The 16,801-nt window shown below is 40.4% G+C and overlaps 2 protein-coding genes across 12 annotated transcripts in view; one reads left to right on the top strand and one right to left on the bottom strand.

Moving 5' to 3' along the window:
* Window positions 1–393: 393 nt before the first annotated feature.
* On the bottom strand, window positions 394–9,190 carry PIGP (phosphatidylinositol glycan anchor biosynthesis class P). Of its 11 annotated transcripts, none has more exons than XM_080805847.1 (6): window positions 9,078–9,190; window positions 8,094–8,197; window positions 5,022–5,094; window positions 4,119–4,237; window positions 2,905–3,031; window positions 394–721 (listed from the first exon to the last, which is right to left on the bottom strand). In XM_080805847.1, exons 2-6 carry the CDS (start codon window positions 8,173–8,175, stop codon window positions 700–702), a joined length of 423 nt encoding a protein of 140 aa, XP_080661973.1. In that variant the 5' UTR covers window positions 8,176–8,197; window positions 9,078–9,190; the 3' UTR covers window positions 394–699. The 11 variants fall into 11 exon arrangements, with proteins under 11 accessions (XP_080661973.1, XP_080661977.1, XP_080661975.1 ...); XM_080805851.1 differs by lacking the exon at window positions 9,078–9,190 and adding an exon at window positions 8,804–8,882; XM_080805849.1 differs by lacking the exon at window positions 9,078–9,190 and adding an exon at window positions 8,804–8,882 and having other exon boundaries at window positions 2,952–3,031.
* The window catches only part of TTC3 (tetratricopeptide repeat domain 3), a 132,483-nt gene continuing 124,639 nt past the window's right edge, over window positions 8,958–16,801 (top strand). Inside the window, exon 1 of the mRNA XM_080826135.1 lies at window positions 8,958–9,033. The gene's annotated coding sequence lies outside the window, so the exon portion shown is untranslated. The remainder of the gene's footprint in view (window positions 9,034–16,801) is intronic.

Raw genomic sequence — 16,801 nt, 5'->3', positions numbered from 1 at the left:
TTGTGCTCTTTCATTCTCTCTAATAAATGAATAAAATCTATAAACGTTTATTAAAAATAAAAAAATTAGGGAGGGAAGAATTTAGGATTTAAGTGATTTCATATCTGGACTTTTGTAATGAAATTCTTGTTGAAAATCTAATTACTGGAGGGGGTTTTGTGAAAATGGTTAACTTTATGCTACTGACATTTTGGGGGTATTTTATGCTATTATTTGGGCTTACTGTAAAACGCAGTGTCTTTCAAACATTTTTTTTGAATTGGAACACGCAGCAGGGAAATGTATTACAGGGAAATGCATCACGATTCTGGCCCTTTAACTGAGGCACAGTTTTTACAAAATAAAAACCTCTCAGCTGGGGTTCCTATGAAAGCAGAGCCTGTGACAAAGGCTTGTGTGTAGGCAGTTTATTTGGAAAGTGACATTAGGAAGGAGTGGGCAGCAATGGAGCAAAACTGAGAAGAGCCAACACAGGCCTGCGTTACCGAGGGCACCGTTGCCATGGTGACTGCAGCTCAGTCTCCGGAGACCTCCTCCGAAGCTGAATGAATTCAGCTCACAACCGCTCTGTTGGGGGATGGATGCTCGCCCCACAGTGAGTTCCACGATGTCCTTTGGGTGTTGACGTCCTCTCTCTCCAGGGTGCACTGCTGAGTGGCACCTTTGTGAACCTGATCACGAGGGCATCAGTGGCTGGAGTCAGGGCTGGAATGGGAAGGATCTGCCATGGCCACAAGAGGTGTTCAATCACAGTTTATCCTTATCAAGTGCAGTGCTACATCCTATGCTAGTTCCCTCTCACAAGCGCGCCCACAGACACACACACACACACTCTCTCTCTCTCTCTCTCTAGCTGAGGCCCACTAAGCAGTGGTTCTCAAAGTGTGGCCTGGAGACCCTGTTTCAGGGGGTCTGTGAGGTCAAAACCAATTTTACAAAACCACTAAGATGCTATTTCTCTCTTCTGCTCTCATTCTCACAAGTGTGTAGTGGTTTTCCAGAGGCTTTGTGACATGTGGTATTGGCATGGGTTGAACACAGAAGCAGACAGGAGAACCCAGCTGTCTTCCATTAACCTTAATTTTTGAAGTGTTTTGCAAAAACCTAAAACAATTCTACTGGTCTCGCTAAATTTGTTTTAGAAAATATAGTTATTTGTCATAAAATGCTATTTAAATATATCAAAATGTAATGGGTTTAGTATTTATAAACAAATGCTTTTTAAAATTCCTCTTTTAATTTCTAAATATAATCCACATATATGAATGCTCTTTGGGAACACTATGAGTGTTAAGGGGGTCCCGAGATTTAAAAAAAATGGTGAGAATCGCTTCACTAAACTGACCAGGACCCTGGAAACAACTGCAGCCCACGATCTGAGAAACACGGACAATCTCTAAGGAGCTATAAGAACAATGTGCTTGGGGAAACAGAATGAGAAATTACTAGGAGGCCGGAGGTGAGGTGGGGTACTGGAGTTAATTAAGGGCCTTTTCTGACCCATTTCAAAACCTTTTTAGGCCTATCACTGGCCAGAAGGAAATACAAAGGGACGATGCTGATCCGGGAAGGAGTGCCACAAAGGTGAAAGGACTGCTCTGGTAACTGTCCATTCTTCCAAAAAACAGCCAGTCTCCCGGCTGATCACAGGTTGTTAAATCCAATGGATTAAGGCAGGCAGTTCTCAATCCCGGCTGCGTGTTAAGTGTCTGGGAGTCAGTAAAAGCTATCCCCCCTTGGGCCCCACTCCAGACCAATGAATTGAAATTTCTGGGGATGGTAGGACACCTGGGTGGCTCAGTTGGTTAAGTGCCTGCCTTCAGCTCAGGTCATGATCCCAGGGTGCTGGGATCGAGTCCTGCATCGGGCTCCCTGCTCAGCGGGAAGCCTGCTTCTCCCTCTCCCTGCCGCTCCCTCGTTTGTGCTTGCTCACTCTCTCTCTTTGACAAATGAATAAATAAAATATTAAAAGAAAATTTCTGGGGATGGTGCATAGGCCTGTTCTTTACCTTTTTATTGATGTGTAAGTTACATCAAGGGCACAGAGCTTGGGTGGGGGAAGGGGTGGAACAGCTAAAGGGGATTAAGAGGTACAAACTTCTTATAAAATAAGCCACAGGGACGTAATGTACAGCATAGAGGATATAGTCAATGACACTGTAGTCATTGTATATGGTGACAGACGGTAACTAACCCTATTGGGGTGAGCATTTGTAATGTATAAAAGTATCGTACTGCTCCCCTGTACACCTGAAATTCATATAATATGGTATGTCAGCTACGATTCACTCTTAAGAAGCACAAGTTAAATGATATCAATGCTATGCTTCTGTTACAGCCAAGTAACTGCACCCCAGACCCATGTGCAGGGCACCTTTAAGCTCCCAGTGGGTTCCCTCATGCCTCTCCTGGTTAATATTGCTATTGTATATTTATCACCAAAGGTTCGTTTTTCCTGATTTCGAGTTTCATATAAATAGAATTATACACTATATATTCTTTTATGTCTGTCTTTTCCCCCCAACATGTGAGTGTGATATTCATTCATGTCGTTAGGTAGAGCAGTAATTAGTTCTTGTTGCATGGCTGTGGAGTTTTCCACTATAAAAACAGATATTTTATTGTTTATTTACCGTTCTCCTGGATGGAGGTACTTCTTGCTTTTACTAATACTTATTTCTTAACAAGTCTGCTATATGGTAATGTAGTATTTTATTTATTCTGTTCATTCATAACTAATACTCAAGAACATTTATAATATTAACAGAACTTAATCTAAGAAACAACTATTTTTTTTTTTACACTTCAATACTGGGTATGAGAGAAAGTCAAAATAATTATGGTCAAAATTATTACATCAAAAACTTAGAGTAAATGCTTGGTGTTAGTCTACATGCAATTTACTTTTTGGCATACGGTTCTTTGGTTGCAAGGAAGAACATTTGGTTTACTTCACTAATAGGAATATCTCTTAATGCTGGGATGGCCTCTTCTTGGTATTTCTTCTGCTGCTGATTTTTAGCATAGTTATCTGTCAGAAGAGGACAAAAAGCTCTGCTTAACCAAGCAATTTCTTCTACCATTTTTGTAGTTTACAGAAATGCACTGAATACTTCACTAGGCTAATATCTGCATAATGACAAATACCATGTTTAACATAATTAAAAGATTACTTAAATTCTCTCTTTAGAAGAAATGTCCCAATTAGAATAAAAATCAGTAAAGTACTTTCTGCATCTTTAACTAGGATAAGAAATTAACATTTCATTCAACTGTACAATAATGATTAAAGTCCCACCTGCACATTTCTCATAGGGACAGAATCATACCCAGGCTTAGAAAATATATTTAACCCAACACCGCCAAATGGTTAAATCATTTGGTACAATCATCCATGCAAACTTAACAAGGTCCCCTCTTTGCACAAATCGTCTATTCACTGGAATTTTGGGCAAGACGACAGGGAATACAGTAGTTTATCAGAAAGCAATATAAAAATACTAGAACTGGTTTTCAAAGTACATTGTATAGGCTCATAAAAAAAGGCTTTGAAAATTAAAAAAAAAAAAAAATCAGACCAAGCAACTTAAAAAACACTTCATTTCCTCCCCAAAACCCTTCACTTCCTAGAATCTAAGCAAGATCAGGAATTTAATTTACTTTATTCTTTAGACTTAGGGGAATTAAAAAAAAAAAAACTACAAAGACATGCTGTGGCTCTTCTATCTACATAACTGGGGTCAGGTGTGTACAAGGATCCTGAGGAGCAAGCGTATTCTCAAATCCCTCTATTGGACAAGGTCTGCATGGACCCACTTTGCCATTCTTTGATCAACACTGCCCGTTTAGGATAAAATATGTTTTTCTTGGGCACAGTTGCTAAGGAACATATTATATACTTGTGGTCTTTACGGGAAAATACACCTGCTGAGTGGTGCTATAAGTAGCATATTCATCAGAATTGGTTTCTACCATATAAACATTTCTTCTGGCATAACTTTGTATTTATTTCTCCTACATTCTTTTTCTTGTGCTGATATGTGTCACCTACTACAGCCTATTCTTGGTTGCTTCTCCCCCCCCCACTGCCAGCACACTTCCCTTTGATATACATTTACCTGTGATTGTGTGAATGGAGTTGAGTGGAGAGGTACTCATCATGTTTATTCCAAATAAGAGTACGTAACCAATTACTATAGTAATGAGGAGATAGACAGGCAATGCAACTGCCCAGTATCTGTAGAAGAAAATATTAAAGAAAATAATAAACTGCCTGAAGAGTCATCATTCTCAAGAGACCATCACTGAGTTAACATGTTTCTTAAATCTGATTTTTTTAAAATTAAAATAATACATATATTTACAAGACAGTGAAATCACTCTACAAGGCTTGTAATGAAAAGCTGCAATCCTGGCCGTGATCGTATAGTGGTTAGTACTCTGCGTTGTAAAAAGCTGCAATCCTGCATCATTCCCTACCATAGCACCACGGAAAAAGTGGAAACTAAGTTACCTCTCCCCTGTCTGCAATAATTTCCTTGAACTCTTTTTTTAAAAAAAGATTTTATTTATTTATTTGGCAGAGAAAGAAATCACAAGTAGACAGAGAGGGAGGCAGAGAGAGAGGGGGAAGCAGGCTTCCCGCCAAGCAGAGAGCCCGATGTGGGGATTGATCCCAGGACCCTGAGATCATGACCTGAACCACCCAGGTGCCCCACCTTGAATTCTTTTGATAATTATCTGCTCTCCCATTATTTGTTCCTGTGGGTTTACACCTTAACCATTTTTCTTGTATAGTGTTACCTTGGCAAGATGTTGGGAGGAAACGGAATGTATGTTCACCCTGCCGTCCTGAATTAGAGATGTAGCAGTAATGACCTCTGAAAAGCTTTAAATTTCTATATGGCTATTTATGGATCTTAAAAGGATAAATACTTACCATTTGGGCAGTCTTAAGGAAAAACTGTGATCCTTCAATACAGTATTCACACATTTTTATTTAAGAAAAACATTAAACTTACTTTTGAGGCCAGTAGGTTAATCCTAAGTAATGGAGCCAAGATTCAGGAATAAACGCCCACACAAGATACAGTACTGCAGAGAGGAACAGAAACAAGAGAAAAGCGAAGTCAGTAAGGCATGCATCTAATTTAACAAGGTTCAGATAAAACAATAAGCTCGTGGGACGCCTGTTGCCTCAGTCACTTAAGGGTCCAATTCTCGATGGAGGCTCAGGTCATGATCTCAGGGTTGTGGGGTGAAGCCCCCATCAGGTTCTGTGCTCACCACCAGAGTCTACTTAAGATTCCCTCTCTCCCTCTGACCCTCCTCCTCATGTGTACTTTCTGGCTCCCTCTCTAAAATAAATAAATCTTTAAACAACAACAACAACAACAAAAACCAAAAAGCTCTTTTGAGATTCCCCGATTACCTCAGAAATGAGTTTTCTTTTCTTTCAGTTTCCTAGCTCCTTATTTCTATCATTCTTATAGTATTTATGACACTTAACTTAGAGTAGTATATTTGAGGGGCGCCTGGGTGGCTCAGTCGTTAAGCATCTGCCTTCGGCTCAGGTCATGATCCCAGAGTCCTGGGATTAAGCCCCATATCGGGCTCCCTGCTCGGCGGGGAGTCTGCTTCTCCCTCTCCCACTCCCCCTGCTGTGTTCCCTCTCTCGCTCTCTCTCTGTCAAATAAATAAATAAAATCTTTAAAAAAGTAGTATATTGCATTGCTATGAAACAGATCTCTAGAACTTTAGCATCCTGCAAATCTAAAACTCTATGCCCTTTTTTTAAAACATGTCTTAACTCTCACACTGTATTTGAAGCCATTTAAGGGCAGAAATCACGTCTTAGCTATTGTTGTGATCCTTACAGCACCTAGCAATTTGCCCTCTGTATAATGGCTGTTCAATACTTCATTACCACAGAGCTGAAATGACTATAGACACCGGTTGCTTGAAGGTGAATTTATCTACCCTTGTTCTGATCTGCCTCATGATGGGCTTCTGCCTCATCTCCCAGAATACAATCTTATTTCCCTCAAGCTCAGTCTTTGTGGAATGCTTTATTGTTAATTTGTAAAAATAACAGCTAACATCCAAGCACTCACTGTGGGCTCCCCACACTTCAAAGCATTTCACATGCATTATTTAATTTAATCCTTAAAACAATCCTATGATATGGATGCTATTTTTATAGGGGAGTAAATGAAATGAAATAAAGTCTTAGAAATGTTACATCCTCTGCCCGAGGTAAAGGGCAGAGACAAATTTCAAACTATCTCTGTCGATGATGTTGTAGGATTCATATTCTACATCAGAAGCATAAGAAACAGCAGTGAACCCAAAAGGCATGGTCTCTGGCCTTCCCAAGCTTAAAATCTAGGGGAGGGGAATAGAGACGAGTAAATGGACATTTTCATTACACTGTGATAAGCATGAATGTGTAATAAAAGGTGATATAGGAGCACGTAAGAAGGGATCTTAGCCCACACTGGCGCTGATGGAGGTGATGTTAATGGTCAGGAAAAGATTTCCTGGAGTAAGTGACTAAACTGGACCCTAAATAATCAGTAGGGGATTAGCCAGATCAAAAATATGTATGTCTGGGGGCTGCAGATAAGGAAGGAAGGACATACGAGAAAATGGTGTTTGCTGCCATGATCCACAGGGAGAGTGTGAGGGATCTGGTGAGGGATTTGGTGTGACTGGAAGGTAGAGAGAAAAGATGGCATGGGACAAGTTTGTAGCTTGTAGATAGCTTTTAAGACGAATAAAATACAAAGAGCAGGGAAACACAATATAAATTCATAAACGGAAGTGATTGACGTTAATTAAATCAATGAATGAGAATTTACGAAACATCTACTTTATGCCAGGCACTATGTAGAAGTCAAGACTATATAGAAATACTTGTCAATCTTTTGTATTGTTTTAAGTGCTTTACATTAATTAATTAATCAATTAATTAATCCTCACAACTGCCCTAAAAGGCAACACAGTGAAGTTGACCCAGTGTTTGGGTTCAAGTTCCAGCTCTATCAGTTACTGGCTGTATGACCTTCGGCGCATTCCAAAAACCTCATGCCTTAGGATCATCATCGATAAAATAAGGACAGAAATAACAATACCTACCTCACAGGGCTGTCTTGCACATCATAAACATTCAATAAACATTATCACCACCCTTTTACAGATGCAGAATCTGAAGGTTCAAGAGCTTGGGCAAATGGTGCCAGGTGACACAGCTAGTCCCTGGAGAAGTCAGGATTTGAACTCAAGTCACAACTTCTTTATTCCCTACACTACCCTTGCCAACAGCATGGTTGGCTGTACCAATATGGTCAGGGTTCAGAAACACTACCACTCCCTCACCTCCCTGGTTTCCACAAAATTCCAAAAAGTTGGATGGGGGCACCCACTTTTCTCCCTCTTGTTTTCCTTTATAATTCCCATATCCTTTAGAGGAGAGATGTGGGGCCTCCTGTGTGACTCTGGGTACATCAGTGTCTCAGCAAGCATCAGTTTCCTTATCTGGAAAACAGGATCTTCTGTTCTGGGAACTAAGCCAGATCTAGGGCTCTAAAGTGCACATGGCTTCTCTAGCCTAATTCTCTTGGCTTCCTGCCTCCCACAGGCTGCACCTGCACCAACTTACTCACTCTAAACCCTTCATTCAAAACCTTGCCACATCTTCCTTCTCGCTGCTGAGGAGAAAGCTAAACCCTGTTTCCTAGTCTGATTTCATGTAGCTCTACTGGGTTCCCATGGCTCTTTCCACACTGTTAATTGTAGATTCCACTGTCTGTCTTGTCCAGAAGACTATGACCACAGGGATGTTGAACCACAGGGACCAGGTTTCATTCACTTTGCAATCCTGTCTGGTGCTGTATAAATAATTTCTTGAGATTACTTACACTAGTGTCAGGCATATAAAATACCAAACACAAATTCCCTGTAGGTTTTCTTACAAAAAGACATAAGTAGAAAGAATCACAACTCATATGTGCACATTCTAAGAACAAATGCTGTAATTTCCTTGTCCATGGACACCAGAAGAGGCCCTGGCCATCCATCAGGAAAGTACTTACTGAAGCCAAATTGGGAGCTTAAGAAAAGAACAAAGCCATAAATCGCTCTTTCTGGCAATGGCGACGGTGAATTTTCCACCATTTTCCCTGTGGCTTTAGACAATCTGCGGGAAAGAAACACAGTCATCGTCAGTGACTCACTCCCCTTCATCACTGGTCTGTTGTAGCCTCATCGCTTTGCTATGGGGATAACCTCTGCAGTCTCTCTCCTTGCCTAAGCCACTGCACACCGCCTCCCTGCGCACACACCTCCAACACACACCGCTTGCACGCGAGCACGAGCCCCCAGACCTCGCGTGCCCGCGCACACAAGCGCACACCTAGAGCGCGCGCACCCTGCAGTGGACGGGAGGGGAGGGTAGAGAAAGGACGAACGCCGCTCCTAGCCCGAAGGCCTCGCCTGCCTGCGGAAAGGACTTGGCAAGGCCGGGCTCGGGGCACGCGCGCCTCCTCCCCAGGTCCGGGCCACCGTGCCCGGGACCAGGCCCTGTCCTCTCGGGGGAGTTTCAGTTTCTTATTCAAGGGTTGGCGGGGGGGGGGGGGGGGGGAGGCCCTCGCTTCTCAGGCCCCTCCCGACAGCTCGGCCACTTCAGCGCCGAGTCCCTCGCGCAGGCGCCTTCTGGAAAACCTTCGCGGGGGCGAGAGAGGGGAAAGCTAAAGGAAAGGCCGGGTCTCTCCGGCGCCCACTCCCAGCCCAGGCGCAGGCGCACCGCGACCCTTGCCAGCCTAGAGCGCGCGAGCACCGGGAACGGCCGGATCGCTCTGCTCGCCGCCGCGGAAGGGAGCGGGGCTGCACGACTGCGCATGTGCGCAGCCCACGTGACGGGCTTTGCCGCCTGCGCCGCCGCCCGCTCCCGCCCGCCCGCTGGCTGACGTGGAGGGCCCGAGGCGGCGGCGGCGGCGGCGGCCCGCGTCCGAGGCTCGGGGGCTGCGGGCCCCGGTGAGTGCACATCTGGCGCGCGGCGGGGCTCCCGGATGTGTCACCTTATCGCGCTGCAGCCGAGATGCCCGGGGAGAGGGGCCCTCCACACCCCCTCCGTGGGTGTGTGGTGAGTGTGGGTGTGTGCGCGTCGCCCCGCGTCGCTCGCTGTGGTGCCCCCGGTGTGTCTGCGTGGGTCGGGGCGCTGGGGGTGTGGCCGCCTTTGTCGGCCCCAGTGGGTGTGTCCCTTTTGTCTTACGGGCCCCTTCAGACTCCTTGGGCCCCTGGGGGCGTCTCTGTGAGGGTGGGAGTAGCCCCTTTGTGGGCGCATTCCCCCTGCCGCCCGCGCACTCTTGTCTGGAGGGTGACACCCTGACAGGCGAGGGGTCCCTTGGTCCGGGCGTGCGGGCACGCGCCTTTGTGTCCACTCCCGGCTTCTTTGTGTCGCTCGCGTTCTTGGCGACGGCGTGGGCGCCTCTGGCCCGTGTGGTGGCCCCCCTTTGTGTCACCGTCCCTCTCCGGGGGGCGCGCGCCCCCCGCTCGCGTGGCCGCGCCTTCTGCAGTCGTGACCCCATCCTGGTACGTCGCCCTCCCCGGTGTGCGCCCTCGCGTGTCCCCGCGCGCGTGCCGCGCCTGTGTCCTGTCGAGTGTATGATTTCCCTGGTGCGCGTTTTCATTCGCGAGTGTTCGTGAACGTTCGTGCGCGCCCCGTTCTCTGTTTTGTGCGCTTTAACGTCTGCGCCACCTGTTTTCGTGAGAATGGCAGTCGAGTCCGGGGGCGGCTTCCCTCCCAGGAGGGGACCCGGGGTGGGAAAATCAACCCAGCGCTCCCCCCGCTCCCTCCTCGCGGGAGCATCCTCCCTCCCCCGACGCGGGTGGGAAGCGGGGACGGAGGCGGGTCTGGCCAGCTGCTCCGTAGTGTTGACGACGTCAGGTGTGGCCTGTCGAGCCAGCCTATTCTGGGAGGAATGAGGGGGGAGCCAAGGGCCAAAAATTGAGCCAACGCGTAGGTGAATTTTGGCTGGTACCAGTGCAGAGTGCCTTTTCCAGAAGAGCCGGAGATGCCCAAAGCCCTTCAGTTGCAGACTCCTTCCAAAATAGACGTACACGCCAGCTGGGCAAATACGTTCTAGCTGTGCCTGGGCGTTCTTGATAATACTTAACGGTTCGTATAGTGTTGTATCGCGTTCTCATAAATTATCTCTTGATTCTGCCCAACATCCTGGCGAGGAGACTCAAGGTAGACATTGTACAGATTTTTACTCCTCCCTTGGCGGCAGTTTTTTCATAGTTACAGCTCTAGTTAGGACATTTTTTATTGCAAGAAATTTGCGTTTTATCCTAAGGGAAATGGGATTTATTACAAGGATACACAGGGAAGGAAACTTCAAACCGATTAAAGAGCCACCTCCTACGCTGCTTCTTGCTCGAAGGTTCGTGCTCTGCGCTCTAAGGCTGTGTTTTGGTGTGTCTTTCTGTTCATTTGTTCAATTTTCTTACCTTTGCCTAATTTCCTTTTTTCTTTTTAATTTCTGAAATATTTCACATATAAAATACACAGGGGGATCTAACCAACCCATGACTCAGATTTACAAATGTAATTATTTTGCCAAATTTACTTCAAATCCTTTTTTATTTTAAGAAATAAAATTGCAGATGTTGGAGGCGCTCCGAGTTCCTGCCCCTCCTTCCCTAAGGTAGCCACTGTGTTCAGATTTGTGTACATCATTCCCTTTAATATTTTATAGTTGGTTCACAGTGAATCCATAAACAATATGTGGTGGTATGTGTTTTAAATCTCAATGGTTTTAAATGATATGTCTTTTTGCAACTTGCATTTTTAAAATCAGTATCACATTTTGAGATTTATATACAAATAAATTGGGTAATTGTGTTATCTTTGGTTCATTTTTAATTGCTGGTACAGAATCCAATTGTATGAATATACCATAATTCATTTCCCAATCGATGGACTTCGAAGTTGTTTCTGGTTTTTGACTCTAAAAACAATCGTGCAGTAAACATCTTTGTCTGCTTGTGCACACATTTGGAAGTTTCTCTAAGAAATACACGTAGTAGGAGAGTTGCTGGATAGTAGATACGTGCATCTTCAACATAACTGAATATCACAGAAGCTCACAAAGTGGTTGTACTAATTTGCACTCTCACTGGTAATGAGTGAGGACACTTATTTCCTCACATCCTTGCTAATACTTTATGTTACTAGGCTTTTACTTTTTTGCCTTCTCTTTACTGACCAGCTTCCTTGTAACTTTAGCTTATAGCTAAATTTGCTTGTAGCCACCTTGGCTTCTGTTCTAGCCCTGTGTCAGATGGGTTCATCTCTCACAGTTAACTGGCTCAGTCTTTATCTCATGTGATCCTCATAAGATTAATTCCAGTAAAAATTTATTTTGCACCTATGGTTAATGTAAAGATAGTAATTTCCACGGTATGTTTTATGTACCTCTTTAGTGGCAGTTGAGGTGATTTAATTACTTTTTAAAATATAATGAATGGTTTTGAAAAATCTTTTGTCCTCTTCAATGTAATATTTGATACAGTCAAAATATATGTAACAAAATAAAAAAAATAAAATAAAATAATGTAACATATATGCAGGTTGTGAAGCAAAACAGTACAGTGAATACCAGTCAGTGCACCACTCAATCCGAGAATCAAAATGACCAATATTGTATGTGCTCATCTCCAGAGTGACTATCCTGAATTGTCTGTGTCATTCCTTGCTTTTAAAAAATAATTTTGTCAGATATCTGTATATCGCTCAACAATGTATTGTATGGTTTCTTTGTCTTTGGGTTTTTTAAAGAAAGGAATTGTGGATACAGTTTTCTGAGACTTGCTTATTTCACTCAATGTTGTTTCTAAGAGTCACTGATATTGAGAATAGATGTAAGTCATTAATTTTCACTGCTGTGTAATATTCCACAGGGAATATTACACAGTGTATGCATTCTTTGATGGACATTTGGCTGTTTCTAGGTTTTGCTATTTTGAAGATTCTTGTACGTATCTTCTGGTACACGGTTGCCAAGAATTTCTCTAATTTTCATACGGGGGTTTATGACCCCCCAGAGGAGTAATGAAGATATTTCTAGGGAGTACTTGGGCAGGAGTGATATTAATGAATCAATTTCTAGATCATTAAATTCTGTGTGTACTCTTTCTTAAAATTGGTAATGCCTGGGACCAGTGATAGAGGCCTCTTGTTGGTCCTACTTTCCACTTTACCTTTCCTAGTAGCACTTTTACCTTAGGTAAGGAAGGCATACTACTTACCCACATGGAATATCATTAAGGCATTGTCCCAAGCAGAAAAACTCCATGGAAGACAGATAATTTAAAATCCAGTATATGTATGTGTGTGTGTGTGTGTGTGTGTGTGTGTGTGTGTGTGTATATATATATATACATACATACATATATATATATATATATATAGTGTTAGAACCTTTTCTAATCCAGGTACTTCCATCTTGAGCTGCATTTGCAATTACAGTTTCACATTTTATGATTGATTGTCAGTGTATGCAGTTATTTTTGATAAATCCTATGCTATAATAATTATAACAGTTTAAACCAATGATATGTCACAAAACTACATTATCTTTAGATGATATCTAAGATTATCTTTAAGTCACAAGAAATTCATCATTTGTAATTATTTAAACTTGGGCTGAACACTTGTAGATGTCATCTTAGTGTGAAAATGATTTAAAACATTTTTAGTGGTTTGTGAGTGAAAAAAATGATTGGAATACTACTGTGGTAAACTATTTGCTAGAGGTCAAATGTCTGGATTATGGGGTATGAATGTTCAACTTTACCAAACTGTTTTCTGAAGTGGTTGTACCATCTTGTACTTTGGCCAGCAGTTTTGTCAATTTTTATATACTTTGATAAGCAGTGTATAAGAGTTACAGTTGATCCATATTTACTCCAACACTTATTATCATCAGATTTCTTAATATTTGCCAATCAAATGGGTATGAAATGATGTGTCTTGTGGTTTTAATTTGCATTTCTTTGTTAATGAGTTTGAGCATCTTTTCATATGTTTATGAACTGTTTCCCTTTTATGAAATACCTGGTCATATCTTTTACCCATTTTTCTCTTGGGTTGTCTTTTAAAACTAATAAACTGGTAACACTGATCCTTTGTTGATTATATGCATTGTAAATATCTTCTTCAAATTCATGGCTTGTCTTTTTACTCCTTATGGTGTGTTTTGGTGAACAGAAGTTCTTAATTTTAATGTAATCTAATTGGAAATTTTACCTGATCTTGGGATTATAAAGACATTGTCCTGGGTTTCTTTTTAGAAGTTTTAAAATGATGTCTTTCACATTTAAATTCATAATTCATCTGGTATTGATTTTTGTGTAAAGTGTTAAGGCAGTGATCCCCATTCATTTTTTTCCTCCTTGTGGCTACAGCTGTCCTCATACCATGCATGGAATTGGCCCTCTGTTCACCAGCATGGGTTTGTTTCTGACTCCCCGTTCTGTGCCACTTGTCTGCTTGACTATCTCTGTGTTATACTGCCCTGTCATAATTATTAATCCTATAGCTCTACCAGAAGTCTTGCCATTTGGGGCAGGGGATCTTGAGTCTCAACTGTTCTTGGACCTTTGTTCTTATTTTAAGAATCAACTTGTCACATGACATGAAAAACTGGGAATTAATTGGAATTATTGAATCAATTTGAGGGAGAATTGAAATCTTTAAGATTTTGAGCCTTCCTGAGAACATGGTATGTATTTACATTTATTTAGGTTTTTAATATCTTTTAATGTAGTTTTGTAATTTTCTCCATACAGATCTAATACTTTTAAATTGTTGATTCTGATGTTTCTAGTAGTTTTGTTATTTTTATAACTGGTGTTATTTTTTTAAGGTTCTATTTTCTGACTTTTTTGTTAGCAAATAGAAATTTAATGGATTTTTATATTAACCTTTAGCCATCACTTGATAAACTCTTATTATTTCTAACATAGTTTCTATTATTCTTTTGAGTTTTCTATGTGAATAATTATATCATTGCAAATACTGACACTTTTGGTTTTTCCTTTCAATTATTTTCCCTTTAAATTTTTTTTTTCTGGTCTTAATATGCTGGCATACTTTTACATCTGTGTTGAATGGCAGTGATTATGGTTGTTCTTTAGAAGTGAGTATAGTGGACATACATGTCTCATTCCAGATTTTAAGAAGGGAATGTTTTCCCATTAAAATTTTTTGTTTTAAGCTTTTGTAGATACTTTTTATTAAGTTAGGGAAGTCTTTGCAATTTTGGCACACGCTTTCTGCGTGGGACAGAAAAACAAGAATATTTTGGGGTTTTTCTTTTTTAATCTGTTACATGTAATGAATTTCAATTTATATGTTTTAAAATTCTTAATTCTCTTTTGTATTCTTCACCGAGAAAAACCCAAATTGATCTTAGTGAATTGTCTTTTCGTGAACTACTGGCTTGAGTTTGCTAATATTTATTTAGGATTTTTGTGTCTGTGAGTGAAATCACCATCATTTTTCTTTATTGACTATCTTGTCTGATTTTGGCATTAAGGTTATACTGGCCTTATACCAATTAGAGAATAGCCCCCCCTCCTTCCTGGGACAGTTTGGATTGAAGTGATTTGTTTCTTTAAAGTTAGGTGGAATTTACCTCTATGATCATTTGGATCTAATGTTTTCTTTGGAGATGGATTGTAAAATTGTTAATAATTTAGTAGTGATTAGCAGTTGAGTAGTAGTAGCACTTCAGATTTTCTATTTCTTTTTATCGATTTTGTAAGTTTAAGAAACTTGTCTTTCCCCCCAAATTTTAAGTTGATTAGCATCATTTTCATGGTATTTTCTTAATTCCCTTTTTAATTTCTGCTTTATCTGTAGTTAGTGTTCCCTTTTTCATTTTGAATATTATTTGTATGTGGCTTCTCTTTTTTCTTGATTAATCTTGCCAGAACTTTGTCTAACTAATGAATCTTGTCAAGCGGTTAATTTTTGGCCTAATTAGTTCTATTACATTTTTGTGTTTTAGTTAGTTGATTCTTTTTCTTTTATTTACTTACTTTTTCTGTCTTTGGACTTATCCGTCATTTTTCTAACTTAAATTGCATGCTTAACTTACTAATTTTCAGCCATTGTTATTTCCTAGTATAAGTATGTTAGGCTCTAAACTTGCTCCAAATTTATTTTCAATTTACCTAACATTGTTCAGTTTATAGTGTTTTCATTAACTTTCAAATCTAAATACTTTTTAAATTTTCATTTTGATTTCTTCTTTGACTTACATGTTTTAAAATTTTCTTTGAAATATGTTTAGTTTTCAAAAGCATCTACATTAATATTTTTCTTTCTTTTACTCATTTCTAAATTGTGTTATAGAGAATGTAGTATGTATTTTATCTTCTAAAAAATACTTGCTTGCCCTGGACTTAGGGCCTTGTACATAGTGAATTATAACTTCTCAGTGTGTACTTGTGACAAGTGTGTATTTTGTTATGTGTCTGTTAGCTTAAGTTTGTAAATTGTGTTTAGATGTCTTCGTTAATTTTTGTTTCACCTGTCGTTAATTGAGAGAGATGTGTTGCAATCTCCCACTACCGCCTTCAAACTGACTTTCTGTAGTTCTGACAGCTTTTTTTTTGGGGGATATATTTTGAGACTTTGATTTAGGTATGTGAAGTTTAACATTTTCTTTGTGGACTGAACCTTTTCTGTTATACCATCATCCTCTCTATACCTAATTTTGCTTTCTGTGTTAGTATCTATTTAATGTATCCCACTTTTTTTTTTTTTTGGTGGTAATTTACCTGAAATATCTTATTCCTTTATTTTACTCTCACTTATTTTTATGTCCTTAAATTTTAGATGTCTGTTATAAAGAATATATTACTGGATTTTTCTTTTAATCTAGTCAAGCAGTTTAATTGATATTTTTTTAGAAGTTCAAATCTCTTGGTAGTCAGCTCAGTTTTTATCTAAAATGATTTTTAGGGGTGCCTGGGTGGCTTAGTTGGTTAAGCACTGGCTTAGCCTCAGGTCATTGTCTCAGGGTTCTGTGTTCAAGCCCTGTTTTGGGCTCTGTGCTTAGCAGGGAGTCTGCTCCTTCTCCATCTAACCAGTCTTTACTTATATGTGTCCATGCGTTCTCTGTCAAAGTCTTCTAAAAAAATATAAAAAATTTTTTTTCATTTTATCCTTGTTCTTGAGAGATAGTTTTGATGGGTATATAGTTCTAGGTTGATAGATTATTTTCTGTCTGCATGGCAAAGATACTCTACATCCAAAGCCTCTTGCCAGTTTTATGTTTCCTACTTTGAAGAAAATACCCTTTTTCTTTTGGTTGCATTGGATTTTCTATCTTTGGTGCTATGCTATTTCCCTTCCAAGTCTGATGGAGATTACTTTTTATTTATTCTCTTTCGTATACATGTTTCTTGATTCTGACTTTTGTCTTTCATGAAGTCTAGAAGATTCTGAGCCTTGCAACATTATCTTTGATTTTATCTATTTCTCCGTCTGGAAATTTAATTGGATGTATGTATATTGAACTGTGTCCAGGTCAGTTACTTTTCATCTTTATAAGTTTTCATTTTCTTGTTTCTTTACCAGAATTTACAGTGCTGGGTAATTTCATCAGGCCCATCTTTAGTTCAGTTTCTCTTCATCTGTGCTTTAAGTGCATCCTTTTTTTCCCTTTTACTTTTAGCAGTTATATTTTTTATTTCTCAAAGTTCCACTTCTTTTTTTAGACATACT

This window comes from Martes martes, assembly GCF_963455335.1.
Source record: "Martes martes genome assembly, chromosome: 1".
Classification (NCBI taxonomy): Eukaryota; Metazoa; Chordata; class Mammalia; order Carnivora; family Mustelidae; genus Martes; species Martes martes.
Note: the sequence above shows the minus strand (reverse complement) of the source record. Positions and strands in the feature narration are given on the sequence as shown.